The sequence below is a fragment of the Nansenia antarctica genome (assembly GCF_963989245.1).
Source record: "Nansenia antarctica genome assembly, chromosome: 14".
Classification (NCBI taxonomy): Eukaryota; Metazoa; Chordata; class Actinopteri; order Argentiniformes; family Microstomatidae; genus Nansenia; species Nansenia antarctica.
In genome coordinates, this window is record NC_137684.1 from 23,625,515 (window position 1) to 23,637,039 (window position 11,525).

Below are 11,525 nucleotides of genomic sequence, written 5' to 3' on the forward strand. Positions count from 1 at the left end.
ACAGATTGGTTTTATAAAAAGCACCGATTTTAGTAAAATTCATATACAGTTCTTAGACAGTTTGTTGTCAGTAAATACAATACAATACTACATAAAAATACATAAATAGTAATAGTAGTAGTAATACAAATATTCACCTGATCCCAAAATCAAGACTTACCTAGAATAAAAACTCCCTGATTAAAGTCCATTTAGAAAAAAATGTAATAAAATAAAACCTATACAAAGGCTAATATCAGGCAAAATAGGTCAAATATACACAGTACCTTTACAGTATAATGTCTTTATTATCAGGACTGGAGGTCCATATGACGGAGAGCTGCCTCTTGTTGTTATTGTTGTTGTCGTTGTTGATGCTGTTGTTATTGTTGTTGTTGTTGTTGTTGTTGTTTTAGCCGGCGTTTGGACCGGCTCTGAGCTCATAGAGCCACTGCAATAACGATCTGTGGGGTCTCTGACGTCCCAGGTTGCTGCTTGGGCTCCAGGGCGTTAGAATCTGCTACAGACCCGTCCTCTGATCTGGGGTCGCTGGGGGGGCAGAAAGGTATGTAGCGAACCCAAGAGTAGGAGGACAGGCGGGAAGTGATGCCGAAGGGGAGGTCGTACACCTGGCAGCTCTCCACCGTGTTGCTGGAGTCGTCCTGGTGAGCCTGGTTCCAGGCTATGATGCCTCGCTCACGCTTGGTGCCTATTGGACACAAGCCAGATGTGTTAACAAAAAAAAGAAATCTCTTCCAAACCAGCGACCATAGAGATAGACTCAGATAATTAAAAGGACTGTGACTACAAAAATGTGTTTTGGGCTCAAAGAGCATATTGATGCATTTTACCTGATACAGTTGGCTAGCATGTCTGTCTCTGTATGTCTATTCTACTCCTTATCATTGACCTGCCCAGTCAACTGTATGTAAAACACTTGAACAGGTACTATGCTGTATTTCTGTACTGCAGTGAAAGAAAAGCTTACCTGGGATAGTGTTGTCTAGGAAGAAGCCGAAGAATCCCCCCACAAACATACTGGTGGTCAGCAGCACCTGCAGCAGCTGATCCAGCTCAACAGAACCTGACGGAGAGCACAGCACACGCTAGAGAGGACCTGTCACATCACAAGCTAGAGAGGACCTGTCACATCACACGCTAGAGAGGACCTGTCACATCACACGCTAGAGAGGACCTGGCCGAGGGACATGGTTCAAACGCCTTCCGCAAAAGACCACGGGAAGCTCAAAGAGCATTCAACGAGTCCCATTAACAATTCATAACGATCGCTTGCTGTTTTGTTGCTTTTGTTTTCATTATTAAACTACATTTGCAGTCACTAAGCTGTGAGGCATGAGATAGTTGCCCTGATTGGGAGTGTGATGTTTAAGTGTTTGTGCTTTTTCAGTCCTGATGCTATAGTATACAGCAGGGGTGGGCAATTAATTTTCACAATGGGCCACATGAGAAACCGGGACTATTGTGGAGGGCCGGACCAGTAGGCTGAACTTAATTCTGCTCAATATTACTTTTATCGCTTTATAAAAAGCAGTAAATGATATGGTTTTGACTAGCTGCTACTGGTAAGAATACATGTTACGATAAGGCTATGAAAATGTGGAGTAGATCAAATATAGAAGAGCAAGAGGACTCATTTAAACACAGGGAAGTAAATGCAGCTATAGTTTTTTATCCAGACTTTTATTCTGAAATTAAAAAAATGTTAAGACTTTTATTCTGAAATATTTTTTTATCCAGACTTTTATTCTGAAACTTTTTTTTCTCAAGACTTTTATTCTGAATATTTTTTTATCCAGATTTTTATTCTGAAATATAAAAAATTCAAGACTTTTATTCTGAAATAAAAAAATAATCCAGACTTTTATTCTGAAATATTTTTTTATCCACTTTTATTCTGAAACTTTATTTTTCAAGACTTTTATTCTGAAATTTAAAAATCCAGACTTTTATTCTGAAATATTTTTTTTATCCAGACTTTTATTCTGAAATAAAAAAAATCCAGACTTTTATTCTGAAATATTTTTTTTATCCAGACTTTTATTCTGAAATATAAAAAATTCAAGACTTTTATTCTGAAATATTTTTTTATCCAGACTTTTATTCTGAAACTTTTTTTATCCAGACTTTTATTCTGAAATATTTTTTTATCCAGACTTTTATTCTGAAACTTTTTTTCGAGACTTTTATTCTGAAATAAAAATAAATCCAGACTTTTATTCTGAAATATTTTTTTATCCAGACTTTTATTCTGAAACTTTTTTCAAGACTTTTATTCTGAAATTAAAAAAAATCCAGACTTTTATTCAGAAATATTTTTTTATCCACTTTTATTCTGAAACTTTTTTTTTCAAGACTTATTCTGAAATGTAAAAAATCCAGACTTTTATTCTGAAATAATTTTTTGATCCAGACTTTTATTCTGAAATATTTTTTTATCCAGACTTTTATTCTGAAATATTTTTTTATCCAGACTTTTATTCTGAAATATTTTTTTTATCCAGACTTTTATTCAGAAATATTTTTTTATCCAGACTTTTATTCTGAAATAAAAAATTTCAAGACTTATATTTTGAATGTACCTGTTGCAATGGCAGTGGGGTTCTTGAACAGCCAGTTGGGAATAACCAGGCCAGAGAACATGGAGAAGCCGAAGATGAAGATGTTTCTGGAGGAGTTCATGTCTGCATACTGTAACACAAGACAGATATCAACATAGATGTGTTCATAAAGAAACACAACCAACTTCTCATGAATAAAAGTACATATACCACACCAGGGCTGGTGGAGGTGGAAATTGGAGGAGGGGCTCATTGTAATGCATGGAATGGAATGAGGAACGGTATCAAATACCATGTGTGTGCAGTAGGCTACCTGTAGATTTGAGACACCAGCAGCTGCTATGACTCCAAACATGACCATGAACATCCCTCCAACCACAGGCGTAGGGATGGTGGTGAAGATGGCTCCTATCTTGCCAAACACACCCATCACTATCAACATGGCGCCTCCGGCAACAATCACCATGCGACTGCCCACCTAAAACAAAAGAGGAAAAAAACCCAGCTTCTGTTCAGCCTGTTCTTCATCTTGAAATAGCTTTTAGCCTATACCTAAAACATCCCAATGACATGCAGTATGTGTTAAACGTTCTACATAATATTGACATTCAAAGTTGCTTATCCTTAAAAATGGCGACAATCAAGCAAAACTGATATACTCAGCACTCGAGATGAGGGGGGATGGCATCCCCCCTGAAATAAAAACAGTCAAAATCATCCCGCTTCTAAAACTGCCATCCCCCCTTTCCATCCCTTATGTCATTTTGATCAATGAACGTGGTATTACTGCTATTTCAACATTTAGTTTTGCGCATATTGAGTAAAATACTGCATTACAAATGCAATGACATTTTTAGCAAGTCACTGACACTGAAGTCACTGATGCTGTGGGGATGCTAAAATTGTCCCCATATGATAAAATCCCCCATCCCCCCGGATTTTCTTTTACAACTTGAGTACTGGATATACTGTATTACAGGGTAAAGTCATCTTGAGCATAAAGTTCAGTCCCTCGTACCTTAGTGATGCCCAGCGCTCCCACATTCTCACTGTATGAGGTGGTCCCGTTGCCCGTGCCCCAGGCCCCAGCCAGCAGACAGCCCAGCCCCTCAATGCCAATCCCCCTGTTGATGGCATGTCTGGGGGGAGGAGGAGCCCCTGACAGCCTAGCACAGGCATGGTAGTCTCCCACGGACTCTATCATGGAGGATACCACCCCCGCCAAGATCCCAACCACCCCTGCCAAGCTCACCGTTGGAAAGCCCCACTGACCTGGGGGTTTGGGATCAGATAGCTGAGTTAATAACATGGAGTATGGGTTGGTTCATTGAATCAATACAATACAAGGGATACACAAGCATACTGTATTTGTTGTCCAAATTTAACATAGAGATATGAAGGTTGCCAAAAAGAATCCTTTGATTGTCATCATTCATGATCAAAGCGTTTTAGTAATGTTATCATCACATCACTGTGCTGATGCTTCAGGATCCCTAGAGCTTCTCCCCCTCTTACCTGGGTAAGGGAAGGTGAGCCAGGGGGCCTGCCCGATCACGTCTCCCTTCAGGTCTGTGCGGGCCAGGTAGCCGTACTGCTGGGGCTCCGAGGGCAGGACGTTACAGACCGTCAGGATGTAGCAGATCAGCCATGACAGAGTGATGCCCAGGAGCACCTGAGGACACCCACACATACAATCTTTTTTTTTATTTTATTTTTATTGAGAGTGAGGTAGAGATGACAGATATACAAAAACAATACTTTACTTTATTTTTTTTATTTTTTTTCACATAACACGAACATAACCCATAAATAAATAATAAAACATAACACGAACATAACCCATACATAAATAATAAAACATAACACGAACATAACCCATAAATAAATTATACAAATAAATAAATAATAATAATAACAGTGGTGATAGGTAATGAAGACAGTAGACAGGTATAAATAAGTAAACAAAGAAATAAAGAAAATATAGAAAATAAATAAAGTGCAATTCGTTTCTAAGTGAGGAAAAATGAGATGGTCGTGTTGGTGTGTTATTTTAACTGTTAACCAAGACATCTTCAAGTTACAGTTATATAATGAATATGGGCTTACAGTGCAGACTCTCAGCTTTAGGGTAAGGGTATTCACATCCAAATTGAAGGAAGGGTTTAGGAATTACAGCTCTTCAATATGTAGCTCCCTCTTTTTCAAGGGACCAAAAGTAATTGGACAATTGACTCAAAAGCTGTTTCATGGGCCAGTGTGGGCTATTCCTTCATTATTTCTTTGTCAATTAGGCAGGCGCCCCCAAATACATAGACAATAGACAATAAACCTGAGGCTCTAGTGGACTTACAGGTAGAATCTGAAAGATGTAGACCTTGGAGGTGTGGAGTTTCTTGGCCCTGCTGTATGTGGGGAAGGGGACGGGGATGTGGCGGAGGTACTGGGAGAACAGAATGATCAACACAGTTGTCCTGATGGAGGGAGAGAGAAAATTATTTTAGAAAATATTAAAAAGCAGAGTGCGCCCTCCAGTGGTACATTTAGAATGGGTTAATATGTTCCATGTCCTGACATTCACTCACAGCTTACACAAGCGGTTACTAAACCTAGACCTGGAGAGTTAGGGGGCTTTGGCAGGCTTTTGCTCCGTCCCTGCAACAACCAGCCTGCCACACATATTGGTAAGTTGATTAGATTGATCAGTAGCTTTAGTGCTGTGGAAGACACGTCTGCACACCCTGGAGCTCTCCAGGACCAGGTTGTTGAGGATTACTGGCTTGTAGGGGATTCTGAAGTGGCAAAGCACAGTTGTCCTGAGGGGTACATACATGGTCGAGATCCCCCAGTGGTTCCCAGCGTTGGTACCAGCCGAGTCGAATAGAGACAAGCCAATCAGAGCGATGGTGGGGGCGATGGTGAGGGGCCCGATGAAACGCATAAACAGACCAATCAGGCCGGAGAAGCCCACCACCACCTGGAACAAGGATCCCACCATGATGGAGCCCTGCAGCTGTAGGAGGACAACAACACAGAAACAACCACATCAATAATCAGTCAACACATGTACACAACTGTACCCTATACTTGTTTGACCGAAAACAATAGACAAACATACCTAATGAGGAAACAAAATCATCAATCAAACAAAAGAAGAATGTGGACAGTTATAAGGAAGGAGGAAGGAAGGAGTTAATAAGGAAGTAATAATAATTAATAATAATAACTTTAATTTATATAGCGCCTTTCAAAAACCCAAGGACGCTGTACAAGGACAGACAAAACAGAAAACAAACAAAGCAAAAACTAAAACAATGACTAGGGGTCAAATGCCTTGGAGAACAGATGGGTTTTGAGGGCTAGTTTGAAGGAGTCCAGGGTGGGGAGCGTTGCGGATCAGTTATAAGGAAATTGTGAAACATGTCGTGCCCCTGTCTCTGTAGTGGTGATGTTGACTCACCGCCCGCATGCGGCTCTGCCACACCTCTATGTAGACAGGAGATGAGGTGTTGACCATGCTGGCGTTCTGGGTCCAGGCGGGGCACGTCCACTCTGGCATGGAGAGCATGGCCATGGATGGGGCCAGTAACGTGAAGGTACCCCCCTGGATAATGGGCAGTCTGAGAGAGACAGAGAGAGAGAGAGAGAGAGAGAGAGAGAGAGAGAGAGAGAGAGAGAGAGAGAGAGAGAGAGAGAGAGAGAGAGAGAGAGAGAGAGAGAGAGAGAGAGAGAGAGGGTGGGGGGTTGGGGTGGTTGGAGTAGGGGGGGGATAATCAGAATTCTGGTCTGTAAGATAAGAATGCTTGGTTGCAGCAATTAAAGTCTCTATAATGTCAGTATCTATTACAAAGTAAGTGAATGCATCTAACCAAAGGTTCATGGTTAGATAAGATAAGACAAGAAACAGGTGTGTCTGATAACACTGGAATATAGTGGTTTGAGATGAGTGGTGAGTTGATATGCTGTACAGAGTTACAACTGTATATTCCGAAAACTGGCTTGTCGTGATTCCACTCCTCTTTCATTTCCTTGGAAGCCAAAGAAAGTTCACACAAATTGGGAACAGTCTCTCTCGCTGACGGGCAGCCAAAAGGCAGATCTTTAACTAACCCGTGAACACTACCGCAAACACATAGAGCCAAAACAACATGCAGGCTTCTCATTCACAACACATTGTATCTACAGTCCAGATAATTGATTAGAGTCTTATGAGGTTACACAGAACCCATGACACTCTAATCAACTCTTGTAGGTCATTGGGCATTGATTGTGTCCTCACAGCCTCCACACAACCGTACAGTACATACTGTACCAGTCAAAAGTTTGGACACACTTTCCCATTCAACTGAATTCAACTGAATTGGGAAGTGTGTCCAAACTTTTGACTGGTACTGTATATTGTATATTGATGAAAGATTGGACTCATTATGGCCAGTGACCCACAATATGCTGTACATAGTAGAGTATACACACAATAAATAGGACGTTTTTCTATTTTAATGTTTACTCTCATGGCATAACAATCCAATATTTGCCCCTTTCTAAATTCTAATATCTAATGTATCTAACTGATTCGAAAAACAACATTTACAGTGCATAACGTTTCCTAGCATTGCATCGCGATGTGGCAAAATGTTGCTTGTTTTCATTCTACTTGAAACAGGAAGTAGAACACAGTTCATTGTCTTCCTCCCAGCTGACCTCCAGGTATTTGGAGGACAAGAAAGCACCAGTGGTGTTAAGCCTGGAGAATGTGGATTTAAAGTGAACTAGATTCCAGAACCTAATAAGATGGAAATTCCACCCTAATCCTATTATGATCCCAATCTATTGGCCAGTGAAATGGACATCACACATATTCTGTATCATAGGGACTACCACCTGTGCCTACCCTCTGTGCCGACATTGATGTATTCAAACCAACATCTAATTGCTAATCTGGAATCAATGGTAGCTGATAAAAAGTTTACTGGTTAACTGGCCCGGTTAACTGGCTTACAAACACAACCTTCAGAACGGCATACTTCCAACTCTCTCACTATCGCTGCACATAGCCTAACCCTGCATATGATTTCTATTACTGACCCCCAAGCAAACTAAAGCCCAGTTACCTGAATAGGTGTGTGAGTGTGGGAGCTTGACACCCATCATACCAGTGACACTGCTAGAACCAGTTAGTAACGGCTTGCAATTGGAGGTCTTAGTTGCCAAGGCAAAATATCCTATTGTTGTGAGGTTAAAGCAGTACACTGACCTGAATAACTACAGAGGTCAACAGAGACTAATAACAGCGAGAGCTACAAGAACACACTGTTCTGCTAAGCTAATCTGAGATGTATTGTACGTTCTACGACAAAACAACAAAGACAGCGGGGTAACATAATGTGCTTGTGAGTGCAGGGGCATCATGCATCCACCTGATTTAGAGGGGGTGACTACAAGTGGGTGACTATGCCTAATTATATGTCTAAAATAAGTCTATTTTAAGCCATCTTTGTATGTAGTGTCTATGTCAAAGAGATGACTTGGGCAGATAGTGATTTGGGAATGTAAACAAGCATTCTGATGGGCTGATGGCATAGGCAATAATGCACAGTGACTCAGCAGTGTTAGGAGAGTAGAGTTAGGCAGATATCTCAATTTGGCCAAAATATGACTTATTATAGCAATTATGCTATGAGGCTAACACAATTGGTTCTGTAAATATCATGTTTAGTTCTAAACGTGATATTACCCAGAGTTGTCCTCATAGGCCAGTAGTGAAAGAGATTCCGGTTCTCCATTATCTACACAGCACAGGCTAACAGTTAGCAGTGGCATTTCCAATAGACAGATTCCAACATAGTTAGCGTTGTTTAAATGACATGCCAAAATGTTCTCAGAGAAACTTAAAACAACGTTTAACAGCAGGTCTATACTAGACTAGACGAATCTGTAACGTAGTTCTGAGCAAATGGATTATAGAGACTGTAATAGTTTGATGTTCAATACAATGGACATCAAATAATTATTTCAAGCTTAACTCGCAACTAAACTTGTTTGACGTTTCTCTGAGGTGATTCACCTTAACATGAAATGAGGTAGAACCTTTAAACTTTAACTGTCACTTAGAATTAAATAATTCAAGCTATTTTAGTCAATTATGACCAGTCCAGTGTGCCCCCTCCTGGATGTTCTGAATAATGATGATAACACGTGGGCATAATTCTTTTTACTGTAGTTAATAACATTGCGATAATGTAATACAAGACAAATCTGAGGGGGCACGTGCCTACAGGCATGACGCCTATGTGTGTGTAATTCTTGTTCATACCGTAGCAACATAACTGTTAAGCGGGACATTACATTCCTGAGGGAAAAAAACTAGTATGAAATCATCTTTTACTGTAAACATGGACCACACCTAACAAGTAAACAACTAAATCCTGGGATTCAAAAGCATTATGTCACTCTTATATAACAACAATGTTGCATTACCAGACAATACAAATGCAGGGCCAGGCCTATCTCAATGTTTAAAATAGTGTGTTCCTATCACCAAGTAAGCACTCTTGACTGCTAGACCTCCTTGGCCTGTCCACACGCCCCTGCCCTCCTCACCTCACTCCGAAGGTGACCTGCAGCAGGGTGCATACCCCTGAGACAAAGAAGATGGTGCTGATCAAGTGGCTCTGGGTCAAGCCATCGTGCTGCAGACATAGTCCCTGGGCCAGTATCAGTGGGATGGCGATGATCCCCCCAAACGCTGTCAGACAATGCTACAGAGAGCGAGTGGAAGAGAGGGGGGAGTGAAACGGAGGAGAAAGAAGAGGGAGGGAGGAGAAACGCTTACAGAGGGATTTGCTCGACTGAGCTATTATAGACATTATCGAAATGAACTGTACAAGTACAATATTTGGCATATGCCACAAAACACTGATGTTACATTTTCGAGATTGAATTTTTTTCTTGAGGTTCTCATGTGATATCGTTTCCTTTCAATTTGCAGCCAAAGGAATCCACAGGAACAGTATTAGTTGTCTTCTTATCCAATTGATTACATTCGATAATTGAATACAATACAACCCCAAGTCCTCAACTTAACCAGCGGCCCCTGCAGCAGGCATCAGTGAGGTACAGTCGGGGTTTGGAACTAAATCAAATCAAGTTGTATTTGTATAGCGCATTTCTCACAAGATGCGACTCAACGCGCTTCACATAATGACAGAGCCGCAAGCCGGCAAAGGTAAAAAAACCTGTACACTGTGCAGCCAGGAAAATTCCCTTGCAGCCCTCTACTCATAGAATGACTACTACCAGTTTGCCTACCAGCACACAGCAGCGGACCCCAAACCCCCCCCCCCCAGGGGGGCCCCGGCCGCCCCACACACCCGACCCGCCCCACACCACCAACTACCTGAATGCCCAGGATGATACACAAGTACCAGGGGGGGACGTCTGTGACACAGTAGGCCAGTTTGTTCCTGTCGCCCTCGTCTGAGACCTCGGAGCCTTCTCCATCCTTCCCCTCGTCACAGAAGTGCCCGTCGACCTAAAAGAGAGACGTCAGGAAGTCACACGCAGACGCAGTACACACTGTTGTGATCCACTGAAGCACTGAGAGACATTCTTCTTCACAGTCAGCCTTACAACATTATGAAATCCCACCAGAATAGGAATGCATGACAATGTTATCCAAAACAGAGAGCAAAAGCAACACAAATTGATAACCTTAAAGTGAACCCTCACAACACAGCATAGATTTCAGTAAATCAACCATTGCAAGAACTCAAAACCATGAATAATGTTGTACTAGGCTACAATACAATAATGTATCCCTGACATGCTAGCCTCTTACATGGTTGTCTCCATATCCATATCAGGGATGAGTGTTATGTAACCTTTTTGCAGAAGGAGAAGACCACCACTGGCAGGTATTAAGATCAATGATTAGCACCAGAGAGTCATTATGCGTAATCACTAGTAGTTACTTATTTAGGAATAGTTATGCAGGAAGGGCTAAGGGGTTAATGATCAAGTTGACCATTTAGCAGTAAACATTGGTTTCAGTTATTGCTGTTGCTGTTGTTGTTGATTTGCACCAACAAGGCTGAGCAACTTGATTTTGGTCCAGTAAGTGTCCACTAGAATAGCCCTCTAATGTGGAGATAGACTGTTGGGCTGAAATAGCAGGCATGAGGGATTTTGCACTGAGGGGAATTATGAACTTACTACAGTTTTACAGCCAGTTATTACAATGTAAACATTGTAAACAATGTAAACACATACAGACACCACAACAGAAGTATCTGGACTGTTTCCTGGTTTAAGTTTGAATGTGCAGAATATACCATAATTATACAACAGTTACAGTCCGACCAAGTAATTTGATTGGACAAGAGGCATTCCATGAGTGCTGATATACAGTATAACAGCACTGGGACTTTTAACTATCACTCCCTGTGATTAACTGACCGTTAATACAAAGTAGCTAGCCTGCAGATGTTTGTGTTGTGATATATAAGTATATATATATATATCACAGTATAACAGCACTCCCTCTCATGTGATATTGCTTAAATACCATTATGTTTCCTCTCATTGTGTACTGTAGCTTACTCTAAACTAAATGTTCTCAGATGCAGCATCACATATGGGTAAATGTGTTTAAATATCCACATCATCCTTTAGTTAAAATGTCATACTCACAGCAAATGCATAGTTATCCAAACCATTGCTGTCTTTCTTCGGAACCATCGCAGGCTGGGCTCAGGTAAAGTGGGATGTATAGACTGAGGTAAACAGACTGCTCAAGGGAGCAAAGACGAGGGAGAGAGGCTAGACAGAGACACGAGACTGTTGCTGATTGAAAATGAAATGAGTCCCACCAGCTGCCCATGTGAAGCCAATTACAACAGCAAGACAGGCAGCTGACTAGGCCCACAGAGAAACTCAGGCAGGGCACTGCTCCCCCCTCTCTCTCTCTCTCTC

At 41.3% G+C, this 11,525-nt stretch overlaps 1 protein-coding gene across 1 annotated transcript; it reads right to left on the minus strand.

Moving 5' to 3' along the window:
- Nucleotides 1-419: 419 nt before the first annotated feature.
- slc23a4 (solute carrier family 23 member 4) lies at nucleotides 420-11,291 on the minus strand (the record flags this gene model as incomplete). The annotated part of the gene is made up of 12 exons (XM_080544729.1): nucleotides 420-688; nucleotides 968-1,063; nucleotides 2,580-2,688; nucleotides 2,872-3,036; nucleotides 3,577-3,830; nucleotides 4,074-4,230; nucleotides 4,909-5,029; nucleotides 5,387-5,568; nucleotides 6,016-6,175; nucleotides 9,156-9,313; nucleotides 9,952-10,086; nucleotides 11,244-11,291. 12 exons carry the CDS (start codon nucleotides 11,289-11,291, stop codon nucleotides 420-422), a joined length of 1,854 nt encoding a protein of 617 aa, XP_080400855.1.
- Nucleotides 11,292-11,525: the final 234 nt, after the last annotated feature.